This window comes from Phytophthora sojae (assembly GCF_000149755.1).
Source record: "Phytophthora sojae unplaced genomic scaffold PHYSOscaffold_2, whole genome shotgun sequence".
NCBI classification, from domain to species: Eukaryota; Oomycota; class Peronosporomycetes; order Peronosporales; family Peronosporaceae; genus Phytophthora; species Phytophthora sojae.
Genome location: NW_009258116.1, coordinates 5,269,069 through 5,284,072, shown reverse-complemented (window position 1 = coordinate 5,284,072; position 15,004 = coordinate 5,269,069). Strand labels below are relative to the sequence as shown.

Below are 15,004 nucleotides of genomic sequence, written 5' to 3'. Positions count from 1 at the left end.
AAGGCGGGTGCCATGGTCCCCGAGGCCTCCCTCGCGTTCCTCGGCTTGTGCGAGGTGTCGATGGCAACGCGGAAAGTGTAACGGCACATATCAGTGCTAGGACCAGTGAAGTCCAGCTCGATATACTTGCTGAAATCGATGTCATGGTACCCGTAGCAAAAGGCTCGAACGCATTGCAGGTGTCGTGTAAATGATGTTGTAGCTGTATTCAGTCGACTAAGTACTACTACGCTACGAGTTTGCCGTCGAACTCATGCGATCTACGGTGGTTGCTTGAGGTAGCACGCCTAGAAAATAAATACGAATAGATATGTGGGGCGGTCTCTCCGCCAAAACACATAGCGCAACCTTCGATCGGTCGCAAGGACTGCAGGCTTATGCCTCTTCCTTCCGGAAGAAGCGCTGCATCACGTACGGGATGGCTTGGAAGCCGTCGCACGCGATGTTGCGTGGCCGCGGCTCCGTCTTGCCGCCGACGGCCATACTGAGAAACTCGTTGCAGAACGTCGCCATCAGCTTCTTGCGCGGGACCACGCCCGTGGCGATCTTGACGAACAATCGCGGCTGCGACATCGAGTGCACGATGTAGCTCATGAAGGCGTCGCAGTACTTGCACGCACAACCGTTTTGGTGCTTGCGCTGCGCGTACGCCCAGACCTGGTAGCGCAGGTTGGCGAAGTCGTTGAAACGGCGCTCCAACTGGTAGTCAGGCTGGCCGCTCGAGGAGGCTTTGGTCGTCTTATTGGTCGGGATGCGCGACGTCGAGTGCTCCAGGAACACGTCCAGCACGTAGTAGACGACGCCACCGCGCAGGGTGGTGTGGTTGATCTCAATGCGGTCGATCTTCTCCAAGACCGAGAGCGGAGCAGACGCTCTGGAGGCCCGAGTCGGCGTCAACGTCACGGGCGACAAGGCCTGCAGGTGCGGCAGCGTGGTGGTGGAGGAACCGGTAGACATGGTCGGTGAGTAGCTGGCGAGGTGGACTTGGAAGGGTGCGATCGTTCGGAAAGGGGTTTGTTTGACTTGAGAGTGCTTGGGCTCCGACTGAGACTTGAGCGAGTGAGTCGTAGGCGGAAGGAAAGTTGACAAGTGAGCCAACTGGACGACGAGGTTTCGTCTCGCCAGCGGCTGTCGGCGGTGAGGGGCAGCAAGGGTGGACAAACACAGTGTGTTCAACACACCCTGTCCTCCCTGCATAACCGTGATCGGTGCGGTGAGGAGAGAGCTGGCGCTGCCCTTTCCCCCGCGCGAGCTTCTTATGCGGCGATGGAGCGAACAGTTCACCTGGCCGGCACTGGATGGATACTATACTTGACCGCGATACAGCCCGAAGTCCGTAATTGCACTCCGTCTCGGGCTGCCATGTCAGCGTAGAGCTAGCGAAGCAGTTTATTTAGCGGGGCCACAACAAGGGAACCACTGTACAGTACCTTTTTGCATGGCAAAATGTGATTCGAGTGTCGCTGGTTCTCCAAATTTGTCAGTTATCACGAACTTCGGACCCAACAACTTGTTGGGACATGGGGGCTTGTTGAACATGCCCCCATGTCTTTCGGCGATCTCTAGAAGGTGGGAATGTGCTTGTCGGCTAGAATCTAGAATCCCCCGGCTCACGCTTAGCTGCGAGAAATTGTACCTCCCACGAGGTTTTTTTTTACTTTCACTACACTGTACTTGTAAAAGTAAGGCTCCGACTCACTACGAGCACTATGCAAAAGTGCGCCAATACGCAGCACTTGGCTACTGTGTTTCCTCCAGTGTATTGCACGTGGTCACGCTGCTCTTGTCGACGACGCCAGTGGCACCCTGCGCAACCTGATAAATCTTACGAGAAATCATCGCCACAAATTTTGTTCTTCGCGTGGACTCATACAGCCAGGTCACCTTGACCACGACAGGCCTGTTTCTCGTTTGGGCATTTCCAAGATGCAACATTCGCGAGAATGAGGTTGGAAAGCCGCGCTAGACGGTCTCCGATTGGCTATAATTGCAACGAGCGCAAACGAGCGCAATTGATGTTGTAGTTGAACGGCGCCCCGCACGCCAAGCGAGCCAGAATGGCGCCGATGAACCTGTATTTTCCACGCGGAAACTCGCGAGGGAGTGCGCAAGGTCGACGCTGGTTTCCAAGGTCGGGATTCCCGGCCTCGAAAAGCGTAGCCACGCTTCTCCCGTCATTTCTGGAAGCACCTTAAAGTTTTGCAAGTATGTACTGTACTAACAAGGCCAAGTGTTGGAACCCCTTCATATGGCGCTGCCGTCACCTTCGCAAATGCTCCGTGAGGTTGCTGCAGTCGTCTGCTTCCAAGCACAACGCGCAAAAGTTTTCAGCGAAGGTGTACTCACGCCTCGCAGCCTCCAAGTCTGCCGTTACTCTTCACCTCTCTTTGGAGCAAGCAAGGCAAAACTGGAGACGCTGAACACCTTTGTAAGTCACTTTGAGCCAGCAGCGGAGTAGGAACGCCGAGCTCCGAGTGTGTGCCGTAGATTCAAAACACGCTGGCGCACAAAAGGGAACGATCTCCCGCTTCGCTTTGCTCGGCTCGGCTTATGGCTCACCTGTGCCGGTTTGCTCTTGAAACTCGAGTGTGTGCTTGCTGCACAGACAAGCAGGTGATCCCCTCATCGCCATACTCCAGCACTTGCCGTGTCGTGCTTGATACAGAACGAGAGTGCTTGCTCGCAAATGCAGCTGCCAATAAACGCTAGGCTAGGCGAGTCCAGGCCAGGCCATCCTCTTGTGCTGGCATCGCACGCAAGACCGCAAGGGCAAACTGCAACTCAGGAGAATGATACAGTCGCACCGTTTCGGGGGTCGTCATGTCGTGTACCGTAATGACAGTGGCATTTGGTGTTCCAACACACAAGGATCTTGAACGGCCGCATCATTCATATTTTTGAGACCCTTCATGGAGACCGCCTCCAAGCCGGCGGCCAGCGCGCCGTCACGCGGGTGGCAGAGCAAGAACGAGTGGGTTGTTCTCGTGGAGAACATCGCGCAGTCCCGCGCGCGGCTGGCGTCCGGCATCCAGCTCGCGATTGAGAAGCAGTGGGGCAACAACTTCGCCGGTGAGGAGAAGTAGTATTTTTGCAAAATTGCATTGTATTGTATTGTACTACTGTTCTGATTATTACAGTATTATTGTATGCGAGTAGCAAGTCTGCAGGAGTACGCGGCGGCAAAGGAGAATGAGATCCGCAACGTCTGCAGCTCCAACTACCAGGAGTTCGTAGACTCCATCGAGGAAATCGTCCGCATGAAGGCGGACGTCTCCAAGTTGCAGGTATTAATAATGTATTATCACTTCCATTGAGCAGTAATGCATGGCTGAAATAGTAGTTTTGCTGCTGTAGAATGATATTCATCGATTCCAGAGCGAGCTCGCTGGCGCCACATCGGAAGTTTTGTCGATCCACGACTCGCTGGCAACGTGCTACACCGTGCAGAAGCACATCGACGAGTCCATCGAGAAGTTGCAGCAATGCCAGCGGATTGTAAGCTATGTACTAAGTAGTACAACTGAGGTTTACTTAAAGTAGAGTGGAAGACTGACATAAACTCGATGCATTTTGCTGGACAGGTGGCATTAGCAGCAGCTATTGAAGCCTATATTCAGCAAGGCAAGCTGTTTCATGCACTCAAAATGCTGGAGGAGCTGCGAGTCGAGATCGCAGCCTTCCGGGTATGATACGCAGGCACTTTGCTGTCGATATATTTCGCGTTGGCTCCTCGTTCATATTGAAATCGATCTTCTGCTGTATTAGGGTCGGCTGTTTCCGCAGCGCATGAGCGACTGGATGCACGTTGCCATACGGACGATCAAGGATGAGGCAAAGCGAAGTGCATCTGTGTGGCTGGAAGATATTCGAGCGGCGTCTTCGGTTCGTGTGTTTTCGTGGATCACGGGCTGAAAGTGTCTACGGTCTCGAGACTGACCAACTATGTATGATACCCACCCAGGCTATCGGTGAAGCGGCAATCCATCGCTTGGAGAATCAGATAAGCGAGCAGTACTACGAGCAAGATATCCTCGAGAAGTGCGGCCATGCGCCTCCTGGAGCTGTGCTGGGGAGATCCCCCAGCAGCGGAAACGTTCCTATCAGCCCCCGAGCATCGCTGAGTCCAACAAGTTCTGGGAGGTCGCTAGTGGGCGAAGACACTTTCAAGTTACCCTCGATCAGGGTCTTCAACTCGGACGCTGATACGCTACGCGAGCGAAGCAATATCCATGCCAACTACATGAAGCAAGCGCTGGCCCAGCTGTCGCCAATGCTGAGGATCCTGCACGTGTTTCGCGTGATGAGCCAAGTCCCTGAGCTTGCCGCGTTCTACAACGCGAATCGCTTGGTAGATAGAATCGATTCCTTTGGTCCAAGTCGGCTAGTTGTATTCGGCTCTAGGTTGACTAACGTCTGTGATTTATTTGTATAGCCGCAACTCCAGCTGACGTCGTTTCTAAGGGGTGCAGTGACAACGATCACACCGGAAAAGTTCGTAGCCCAGCACGAAGAGCTTTTCAAGAAGTTCACGGGGGCATTTTGTCTTGAGCATTTGCTCTGGCGCTACTCTGATGCAGCCTTGCTGTCCAAGAAGGAGATCAATGGGATATTCCATCTTGTAGTGCAGAGTTTGTGCGGCATTGTGTCCACCTCTGTACTGAGCATCAACGTGCCGGCCACGATTCTCGATATTAAGCTCAAGGCGATCGTGTGCGCGCGAACGTTGAGTGATGAAGTGCACGAGTATAATTCTACACTCATGTTCGACACTTTCCGCCGCCTCGGGACCCATTTTCGAGGTACGATCATGGCTGACACCAAGAGGTACGTATAAACGGAGGTTGCGTAAGGAATAGTATGGGCGATGCTCACACCCAGCTAATGTCGTGCTCTGAAACAGGCAGCTTCGCGAGTTCATGTCAAAGGATACGTTCGAGCGTGTTAACGTTTCTTCCGAAAAGCTTCGGGCGGTACGTACAGCTACTATTTCTAGTTATCTTGCGCTTGGCAAGGCTAATTAGCAGTATATTCGGCGTCTTGCAGACCCTCCAGTGCTGCGGGCTGGAAAATGAAGAAGGCCGTATGCTAAAGAATGTGGATCTGGGAGCGAATCCGGTGGTGCTCCCGTTTACAGACGTATGTTTCCGCACGCCGCCAACCCAAGCAAATGCTGGACTTACCTAACTCGTGTGTCGTTGAATGGCCAGGTCGTCGTGAAGAGCTGCACGTGCATCGATGCTTTGGTGCAGATGATGTTCGACTACGAACGGTATGATATCATGCATGTGCTGTATGGGAAATGAGTCGTAAATAATGTGACACCATGGGATTCATAGGTACTTAAACATCGATGACTGGGGTGAATGGGTCCGCAACGACACCATTGAGGCTCTTGGATTCCTCAACGATACTGTCAACGAAGTCATCGACCAGCACACGGACCTCCAAGTGTCGACGGTAATGTTGAGAAGGCCCCCATCCCTGTACTTGTGTGATCAATCTAATAGTCGCCGGTTTTGTTGGTTTACAGGCTGTTATGATGGGCACAAACGCGTCGTTTTTGGCTTGCGCGTGCGACCGATTCGAAGAGCTTGTCAAGGTTCAAACTGAAGCGTGGGAAGCGCGGACGTATGGTTACAGTGTCAGCAACACGCTTCGAGGAGCCAATACGCAGCTGGTGAAGCCTTGCTCCAGTCGTCTGCTACTGAGCAAGGCTGCAGCGAAGAAGAAATTCGACAGTACGACAACTAGAGCCCAAGACATGGTTTGTGAGCTGATGGTGCGTATATGTTGAGTATCTTTATCCACTTTTACTGTACAGGGTCTAACCTCTGCTTTTGCGTTCCGCAGTTGAAGAAGATTGATGAGCTCCTTTCGAGCTTCTACTACCTTAACTGGACTCCGAGCGCTGTCCTAACGCAGCCAGACCCTTCCATGTGGGACCTCATCAACTACCTCAAAGTCACATTCACGCAGTTGGAGCAGCTACCTCCAGCCGTCCAAGAAGCAGTGCACTTCGCCTCCTGTAGCTACCTGGCCAAGTCGCTGGAGCAGATTTTGAGTGGCCCCACGGTGAAGAAGCTGAACATGGAGGGCATCGCCAACTTTAAGCGCAACCTGGACGTTCTGCTGGATTTCATCGAGTCGGTCCCAATTGCTCAACTGAAGGACTGCTTTGTTCCAGTCACGCACCTGGTTGATCTCTTCGTTTCGGGGGCGGTTGAAGCGTTTCTGGATCCACAACAACGGTACGCTCCTGAATTGTACTTGCAGTTTTAAAACGAGCTCGTATATTAACTTGTGCTGTTCCATGTGCTCAGCGAGACGCGAGGCAAGTATTCTCACTTGTCCGCCGACACGGTGTCGGCTGTGCTGGCAAAGATGAAGGATGGGAAGAGCTCGTCAAAGGCCTGGAGCGCTAAGTTCGTCCACGCTCCCAGGAAGAGCCTGTTCGGCGCCAAAAGTACCCGGAAGTAAGCCTGGCCGACGTTTACAGCTTGGATCTAAGCGGACAATGAGAACGGTATAGTAAGCTTACACTTCGTTTGGCTTGGGCTAGCTTGTATTCACTATCTAGGTGGCTGCTGTTGGTGAAGCGATCGACTCCGTTAGTTGATGGAGCCAGCTGAGACGCAGCGCTGGTGTAGCTTGGCTCTCATCGCCAAGTAGAACCAGCATATTGCCAATTGCTGGCTGCCGTTCCCCAAGCTTTGCTACACTACGGTGCATCTTTGAACCAGCGGCGGGGTCGTTGCCGGTGCGCTTACTGCAGCTCGATAAGCGCACTGCACCGTGGAGCAGAAGCGTGTCAGTCGCACTCGCGCCGTTGTCCTCGCATTGATTGGACCGCGCAGCGAAGGAGTTTTTCCTAGCCAACTCCTCTTCGCTCTGCTGCCGGTGGATACGAGTGAGTTGACTGAACATGTTTCTGCTGATTCCGTGGCTTGGTCCTTCGCCAGTGTCTCCGAATCGATCCTGCAGCCGCTCCAGTTTATCCTGAGTGGTTTGTTCGCGATCGAGAAGGCGGCAGAAGTTCTCGAAGGTCAGCGCGGCACCCACCCAGCTCCTCATTTTCTCCAAAGACGCTGGCATCGTCGTCTCTGGCTGCTTGTCCTCTGTCATTCTATCAAGGAGCTCACTCGCCCAGACACACTCTTCACTGCTCTTGGAGTGACGTGCAACTAGGTGGAGCATGGACTGCTGGAACTCGACGAAGACGCGACGCAGCGCGTTCTCCTGCCGCTGCGTCTCGACGGTGGTGACCTCGCTGTTCTCCAAATCGGACCAGAGGCGGTCGACGCGACTGCGGAGTATTGTTTCCAGCGAGGCATTGGCCAGACTCGCACTCTCAGACTCGGGTCCAGACTCTGAGCTCTTGGTGATCTTGGTGAGTGACTGACGCACTCGCTCATGCAGTGCAGACCCTTTGAGTTTAGCCTTCGGCTGCTTCGTTCTGGCGGAGAATGCTGCTGCTACGTTCTTCTCCTCTGGCTCGAGCAGGAACGTAGCTGTCGTTGGAGAGCTGCCCACGCTTACTTTCCTCCACGACAGCAACACACGCAGGAACGTCACGACTTGGCGCATGAGGTTCCCAGCGTTTTCCTGTGATGATCGTGCATTGCCACTGCAGGAGAAGAGGTTGGGTGCCATGACTGTAGCGAGGGCTTGGAGGGTCATCTGGTTGAACGATCGATGCGTGTTCACCTCCAGCAAGTGCTCGAGCAGCCAGTGGAAGACGGCGCTCTCTCGGGCCCCCAACTTCCGCAACACCCGCGTGATCTGGGCGTCCACGAGGTCAACATTCCCCGCTGTTACAATCTGCTGTCCGTCTTCGTCCTCCTCCGTCCGCGTGGTCGTCAACTTGGTGACGGCGACCAGGTCGTGCACGTCCAAAGCGTCCAGCAGAAGCACCGGCAACTCGCGCAGCCAGAGCTTCAGGAGACTTGCGTACACGTGTGGGTCAGCGACCTGAGAAGGCTCGAAGGAGCCTCGGTTGATGGCGGCTTTCGAGCGCTGCACCTCGTCCTGAACCGGCGAGACGCGGTAGATGAACTTGCATCGCAGTCCGCCGTGGCGAATGAGCTCCCGACGTAGCATGCGCAGCAGCGCTGGCACTCGGTCTTCCGCTTGCGCGCTTTGTGGCGTTGACGAGCGACACCTCATGTGAGATAGCGCGATCCCAAACTGCTGGTGGAGCGCGGCCCACTCGGCCGATGTCGGTGCTCCCTCGTACTGAGCTTGAATGGAGTTGAACTTGACGCACAGGTCGTGCGAGGCTCGGAACGGGTCGCCAACGAAGATTTTACCGCTGGAGCGGGTAGAACTGCTGGTCTCGTCGCGGGATGAAGCGGGGTTGGCTGAGGGCAGTGCGGCCTCCACTGACCGCCAGTCGAAGCTTTGCCGCGTTGCAGCACGCACCGAAGTATCGACAGGTTGTTGGTCATTGTACGCGTGCATCGCCGCCACAAGACATCGCGAGGAGGAAGACGAAAACGACGAGAGGAGGCGATTCACGCGAGCACTTGTGATGGTGTCGATGCTTGCGAGAGGATCATCCTGGCGTGATGAGACCGACAGCCATGACGATGACACCGACGGTGACGGAGGTGGGGACAAGGACGTTTTCGGGCGAAGTACTGCCGCCGGCGAGGGGGATTTCGGAGCGCATTTGGATGGCGGGCTTAAGGTTCCACCGCTGGAGGTTCTGGACGTGTCGTTCACCTTGACGAAACGAGTTGAGGAATCTCGGTTCGTGTTTCCACGTAGAACTGGAGACTTTGCTGAAGACGGTAAGAGCTTGAACTCCGTCGGTGGATGGCGGAAGCTGGTTGTGTTCGCTGTGTTTGGCTGTTGCTGAGGTATGACTTGTACTTGATCAGCTTCTTTGGGTTTGTTGCCGTCCCGATGCTTCTCTGACTCGGCATCATCAGATGTAAGGTTTAGTAGATCATCTTCACTCGCTGATGCTTTATCATTCGCAGGGGGCGGTGACGACCCAGCTAGCGGTGATGGCACTGCAGACTCTCGGAATTCAAAGGTTTTGCCCAGAAGTCCAGTCGATGCTTCGCCTTCGTCTCCATCCTCACTCCGTGAAGACACGGATGCTTCGCTGAGCACATTAGCATCGCCTCCTCCGATCTCTTCGGCGATTTCATCTTCCAGTTCTTGCTCAATCGTGGGAGCTGGCGCTGTCGGAGGCACTGCAGAGGCGTCAGTACTAGCGTCAGGGACCTCTCCAGCTTTCGCGAGTTGAGCGTCGACACCCCCCTCCTTTTCACCACTCGCGAAGACGTATTGGATGTGCGCTTCGCGGCGAATGAACTCGTGTTGCATGCACTCCAGCGCCGTGGGGCGCTCGGCCGGGTCCTTGCGTAGGCAGAAGCGCAAGAAGTCCAAGAAGGCGGCCGACCATTTCTCAGGATGCGCGACTTGCGGCGGCGGGTTGCGCGGGATCTGGATGAGCACGCGCATCGGGTGTTCATCGAAGAGCGGGGGCTTCTGGTCGGCCAACTCGATGGCCGTGATACCCAGCGACCAAATGTCGGCCTTGAAGTCGTAGTCGCAGTCCTGAATGAGCTCGGGGCTCATCCAGTAAGGCGTCCCGACGAACGATCCTCGGCGCGAGAGCGTGTCCCGCAGCTGGGCCGACACGCCGAAGTCGGCGATCTTGACTTGGCCCGAGTCGGTGAGCAGGATGTTGCCGCCTTTGACGTCTCGGTGGATCTTGCGGCGCGAGTGCAAGTACGCGAGGCCGTTGAGCGCCCCTCGCATGATGACGGAGATCTCGCGCTCGCTCAAGGGGCGAACGCGACGGACGTCTCCAACGGATCCACCGGCGCAGTGCTCCATGGCCACCCACAGCGCGCCGTCCTTGTAGTAGGCCCCATGGAAGGCCACGACGTTCGGGTGGTCGCATTCGCGCAGGAATTGGATCTCGCGACGCACGCTCTCGATGTCTTCGCCTCGCTCCCCCGCTTCGAGGGCCACAGGGATCACTTTCAGCGCTGCGAGGCGCGATCGGTCGGTCTTGTAGCAGGCCCGAAACACACGCCCGAAGGCGCCGGCGCCTTCCTTGCGCTGCAGCTCGAAAACCTCCTCCGGGTCCACCTCCTCGAGCCCCAAAGTCTTGAGAACCGGCAGCTCGGCACTCGTGACGGCGTACGACGCACGGCGAGGCTTGGCCATCGTAAAGAGCGACGAGAGAGTTGAAGGACGCTGAGAAGTCTGGGACGCGTCGCGAGCGAGCTTGGGGTCCAACCGCCCAGTCTTCAAGTCTAAAGAGTCCCTACGTTAGACCTATTCCGGTTCGAGGCGAGGAATTGTACGACATGAAGGGCGTCTGGGACGAGATCGATCCTGCAAGTTCTCGAAGCTGCATGCAACGCGGGTGACGGCTTGCGACTTGCTCGGATCTATTGCGTGGATTTTTGTGGGCTTGTCATTTCGGAATTCGACGTAGGAGGAGAAGAGATCAACAGCAAGAAGGAGAAGATGACCGAGCCCGTGACCGGCCAAAGTGTTGGTATTGATCTGGGCACGACCTACTCGTGCGTCGGCGTGTGGCAGAACGACCGCGTGGAGATCATCGCCAACGACCAGGGTAACCGCACCACCCCGTCGTACGTGGCCTTCACGGATACCGAGCGTCTGATCGGCGATGCCGCCAAGAACCAGGTGGCCATGAACGCGCACAACACGGTGTTCGACGTCAAGCGCTTGATCGGCCGCAAGTTCACCGACCCGGAGGTGCAGTCGGACATCAAGCACTGGCCGTTTAAAGTTGCTCGAGGCCCGGAGAACAAGCCGCAACTGGTGGTGCAGTTCAAGGGCGAGTCCAAGACGTTCCAGCCCGAGGAGATCTCGTCCATGGTGCTGATCAAGATGCGCGAGATCGCCGAGGCGTACATCGGCAAGCAAGTCAAGAACGCCGTGGTTACGGTGCCAGCGTATTTCAACGACTCCCAGCGCCAAGCTACCAAGGACGCCGGTGCGATCGCTGGGCTGAACGTCCTGCGTATCATCAATGAACCCACGGCCGCGGCCATTGCCTACGGCCTGGACAAGAAGGGCGGGGAACACAACGTGCTGATCTTCGACCTGGGTGGCGGGACGTTTGATGTGTCGCTCCTAACGATCGAAGAAGGCATCTTTGAGGTGAAGGCCACGGCCGGAGACACGCACCTGGGCGGCGAGGACTTCGACAACCGTCTGGTCGAGTACTTCGTGCAAGAGTTCAAGCGCAAACATCGCAGAGATCTCAGTGTGAACTCTCGTGCGATGCGTCGCCTTCGTACAGCCTGCGAGCGCGCGAAGCGTACGCTGTCCACGTCGGCGCAAGCGTACATTGAGATCGATTCGTTGTTGGACGGCACCGACTTCAACTCGACCATCACGCGCGCGCGGTTCGAGGACCTGTGCAACGAATTCTTCCGCAAGACGATGGATCCGGTGGCGCAGGTCCTGCGCGACTCCAAGCTGTCGAAGAACCAGGTGAACGAGGTGGTTCTGGTTGGAGGCTCGACGCGTATCCCCAAGGTGCAGCAGTTGTTGGTGGACTTCTTCAACGGCAAGGAGCTGTTCAAGTCGATCAACCCGGACGAGGCCGTCGCGTACGGCGCCACGGTGCAGGCTGCTATCCTGAGTGGCAATGACTCGTCGTCCAAGCTTCAGGACTTGCTGTTGCTGGACGTGGCTCCGCTGTCGCTTGGCCTGGAGACGGCCGGTGGAGTCATGACGAAGCTCATTCCGCGTAACACGACGATCCCGTCCAAGAAGACGCAGTCGTTCTCGACGTACGCGGACAACCAGCCTGGTGTGCTGATCCAAGTGTTCGAGGGCGAGCGCACCATGACCCGCGACAATCATCTACTGGGCAAGTTCAATCTGGACGGCATCCCGCCCATGCCTCGCGGTGTCCCGCAGATCGATGTTACGTTCGATGTTGATGTGAACGGTATTTTAAACGTGTCGGCCGTGGAGAAGTCGACGGGCAAGGAGAACAAGATCACGATCACGAACGACAAGGGCCGACTGTCGCAGGCCGACATTGACCGCATGGTCGCCGACGCGGAGAAGTACAAGGACCAAGACGAGCGCAACAAGCTGCGCATCGAGTCCAAGAACGCGCTGGAGAACTACGCCTTCTCGTTGCGCAGTTCGACGCGCGAGGAGAAGTTGGCGGCCAAGCTCAGTGAGGACGACAAGAAGACGATCGAATACAAGGTCGCGGATACGTTGCACTGGCTGGACGCTAACCAGGCGGCGGAGAAGGAGGAGTTCGACGCGAAGCAACAGGAGCTGGAGAGTATGGCCAACCCGATTTTGCAGAAGGTTTACGCGGCGGAAGCGGGCGCTGGTGCTGGAATGGGTGGCATGGGCGGTGCTACTGCTGCTGGCGCTGGTGCTGGACCCCATGGCCCTGGAGGTGCGGATGGTGATGAAGGTCCGAAGATTGAGGAGGTGGACTAAGCGCAGCGAAGCAGTGTGCTGCCACCCCTCACAACTTTTTTTTTATATTTTGTGTGCTTGAGAAGATCGACTTGAGCTTTTAGCGAGGATTGGAGATGGAGCCGATCCTAACATTTTAATGGCATGATGCCTTGCCCTTGCGGTCATTGTTTTGCTGTTTTGTTTGTCCTCCTAAAGTGTTGCAAGAGACCAAGACGGAGACGTCCTGGCCACAACAACGGCTGCACAGGTTACTGAAAACTTTCTCCACTTTAAAACCACCTCCGCTTTGGTGATGAAGGCCTGACTTCCAGCTTGTTGCACTTGCTCGAGCCTAGTGCCGAAGCACTCTGTTCTCCGTCGTATTTTAATAATTTTATTAAAATAGTTACAATGGTGCGAAGCTTATCAAGTGCGCAGGGCGACCTCGGATGCCTCAGGTTGAAGAGAGTTCTGACGCTACAACTATTCGCGTTCCTACTCCAGAGACTTCTCCTGCTCGTGCTCATGGAAGTACGCTGATGTTTTTTCGGAAACGGCGCAACCGTCGACCTACTCGTGCAGCTTCAGACTCGCAGCCTGCTTCTCGATGGCCTCGATCTCCCTCTCGCTCACGATAAGGTGGACATCTCCGAGACCATCTACGGCTCCATCCCCAAGCTCACTAGCGAATGGGTGCCGAGCGACCAGCTTGGCCAAGTTGCCACGATGCTCTAGCCACCTCAACAGTCGGACAGCTTCGTAGCCTAAAATGAAAATGCACGCTGGGGCCTGTGCGCCAGGGCGCAGGAGTTCGTCATTTGAACCACGCTGCATTTCAGGTTAGCTTTGACCGGACCACGTGTAGATTGTAATTTTCGTGATAATGGCGTCCGCGAGCACGTCTCCGACCTGTTCAGGAGGGGCCGGTGGGCCTCCTTCTCCTTTTTGGCCTCTTCTTCTTCTCCTTCTTGGTCTTGGCCGCGTGGGCTCTTGCTTTGCCTTTAGACGACATGGTTTTCGTGCAATGCGCAAACCCAATCTTTGACAGCAAAAGCTGATTTTTCTGTATGCAACCCCAGCTTTTGAAAACAAAAGCTGATTTTCACCGTACCGCCTGCGAGCGCGCGAAGCGTACGCTGTCCACGTCGGCGCAAGCGCCCATTGAGATCGATTCGTTGCGTTGCAGAGACCTCCTTCTGGTCTTGCAGACGAGAGGTCATGGCCACGACAACTTCAACTTCCACTTCAGAAGGCGCCCGTATCTGAGACTAAGCTTTTCGCGTCCAGGAAACCACTTGTCCGCCTTACATACTATATACCTGGCAGCTTCAGAGGCCGTGAGGTCTCCTGCCGGACGGACACCATGAGACCGAACGCCACTTACTTCAGATCCGTTATCGCTGGTCGTGCCGGTGCCGCGACCCGTCCGTTGGTTAGTATGGCGCTTTGTATGGGCCCCATGGCCGGGGCGCCCATTTGGGCCAATTCAAGCCAACCACTCGAAAACCAGACTCAGATCGCAACAAACCGACGACCGCGAGGCAACGATCGCCTCGGCGCCCTCCCGGCCATTAGCCCAACACGAGCGAGCCCCGCGCAGCATGGTGGACGAGGAGGCGGCCCGCTCACTGGAGCAGGAGGCCATCGCGCTCGTGAACCTCAGCAACTCGAAGCAGTTCTCGGCCGCGCAGCCGCAGCAGCAGCTCGACAACCAGGACGTAGCGCTGGAGCTCTACGTGGATGCCCGGGCCTCGGACGCCACGTCGGCCGGCCAGCCGGCGGCCGTCGAAGTGGAGGCCGCGCCGCAGGACGACGCGTCCGCCGAGCTGCTGGACGGCAACATCTCCATGAAGTCGCTGCTCGTGACGCTCAAGAAGCGCAAGCTGCAGCACCCGCAGGCCGAGGCGCAGCAGCAGCAGCCCACGGGACCCGATAACGCAGCGGAGACCGCGACGGTTGACGACGCCAAGCTCCCGAGCTTCCGCACCGTGTTCCAGCCGCAGCCACAGCAGCAGCAGCAGCAGCAGCAACAACAGGAGGCGGTGGCCAACGCGGCCGCGGAGCCCGTGCCGCCCGAGCTCAAGTGCAAGTACCGCACGGGCAAGTGCCACAACGTGCGCGCGCTCAAGTCGTGCGGAGACTACCACAACCTGTGCAACTACCACCGCCTCCGGGCCAACGCCAACCAGCGCAAGCTCGACCGCAAGAAGAAGGAGCAGCGGCTGCAGCAGCAGCAGCTCACGGCCGGAGCGTCCTCGCCGCGCGCGGTCAAGCAGCAGCCGATCCCAGCCTCGTCACATGCGGCCGCGGCGGCACTCGCGTCGCTGGTGGCCGCGCAGCCGCAGCACCACTTCGACGTGCTGCAGCAGCAGCGACCGTTCTTCGCCGCCGGCGTGACCGTGCAGGAGGTGGGCAAGAACAATAGGAATAGAAGCACCGGCGCCGTGCGCCCCAAGCAGGAAGACGCCTGCAGTTATTAGACTCCACCCCATGGAGCAGATGCGGCATTTTGCGAGCCAAGCCACGCACGCCCACGCTTGGGCACCGCCTGCTTCCATAGACACCACATAAACCG

At 56.6% G+C, this 15,004-nt stretch overlaps 6 protein-coding genes across 6 annotated transcripts; 4 read left to right on the top strand and 2 right to left on the bottom strand.

The window, feature by feature from the left end:
- Positions 1-181: 181 nt before the first annotated feature.
- On the bottom strand, positions 182-957 carry PHYSODRAFT_554581 (hypothetical protein; the record flags this gene model as incomplete). The annotated part of the gene is made up of 1 exon (XM_009521428.1): positions 182-957. One exon carries the CDS (start codon positions 955-957, stop codon positions 376-378), a length of 582 nt encoding a protein of 193 aa, XP_009519723.1. The 3' UTR covers positions 182-375.
- A 1,952-nt stretch (positions 958-2,909) lies between these two features.
- PHYSODRAFT_482423 (hypothetical protein) lies at positions 2,910-6,477 on the top strand (the record flags this gene model as incomplete). The annotated part of the gene is made up of 15 exons (XM_009521427.1): positions 2,910-3,069; positions 3,157-3,284; positions 3,355-3,495; positions 3,582-3,683; positions 3,766-3,882; positions 3,962-4,183; positions 4,262-4,348; positions 4,433-4,828; positions 4,905-4,970; positions 5,044-5,136; positions 5,208-5,269; positions 5,337-5,457; positions 5,531-5,779; positions 5,851-6,248; positions 6,321-6,477. The coding sequence occupies 15 exons, from the start codon at positions 2,910-2,912 to the stop codon at positions 6,475-6,477; spliced, it is 2,499 nt and encodes an 832-aa protein (XP_009519722.1).
- Positions 6,478-6,573: 96 nt separating this feature from the next.
- On the bottom strand, positions 6,574-10,185 carry PHYSODRAFT_485957 (hypothetical protein; the record flags this gene model as incomplete). Its single annotated transcript, XM_009521426.1, has 2 exons — positions 6,574-9,182; positions 9,264-10,185. 2 exons carry the CDS (start codon positions 10,183-10,185, stop codon positions 6,574-6,576), a joined length of 3,531 nt encoding a protein of 1,176 aa, XP_009519721.1.
- A 306-nt stretch (positions 10,186-10,491) lies between these two features.
- On the top strand, positions 10,492-12,468 carry PHYSODRAFT_482793 (hypothetical protein; the record flags this gene model as incomplete). Its single annotated transcript, XM_009521425.1, has 1 exon — positions 10,492-12,468. The coding sequence occupies one exon, from the start codon at positions 10,492-10,494 to the stop codon at positions 12,466-12,468; it is 1,977 nt and encodes a 658-aa protein (XP_009519720.1).
- Positions 12,469-12,840: 372 nt separating this feature from the next.
- Positions 12,841-13,164, top strand: PHYSODRAFT_325547 (hypothetical protein; the record flags this gene model as incomplete). Its single annotated transcript, XM_009521424.1, has 2 exons — positions 12,841-12,960; positions 13,012-13,164. The coding sequence occupies 2 exons, from the start codon at positions 12,841-12,843 to the stop codon at positions 13,162-13,164; spliced, it is 273 nt and encodes a 90-aa protein (XP_009519719.1).
- An 866-nt stretch (positions 13,165-14,030) lies between these two features.
- Positions 14,031-14,909, top strand: PHYSODRAFT_554578 (hypothetical protein; the record flags this gene model as incomplete). Its single annotated transcript, XM_009521423.1, has 3 exons — positions 14,031-14,165; positions 14,238-14,417; positions 14,466-14,909. The coding sequence occupies 3 exons, from the start codon at positions 14,031-14,033 to the stop codon at positions 14,907-14,909; spliced, it is 759 nt and encodes a 252-aa protein (XP_009519718.1).
- Positions 14,910-15,004: the final 95 nt, after the last annotated feature.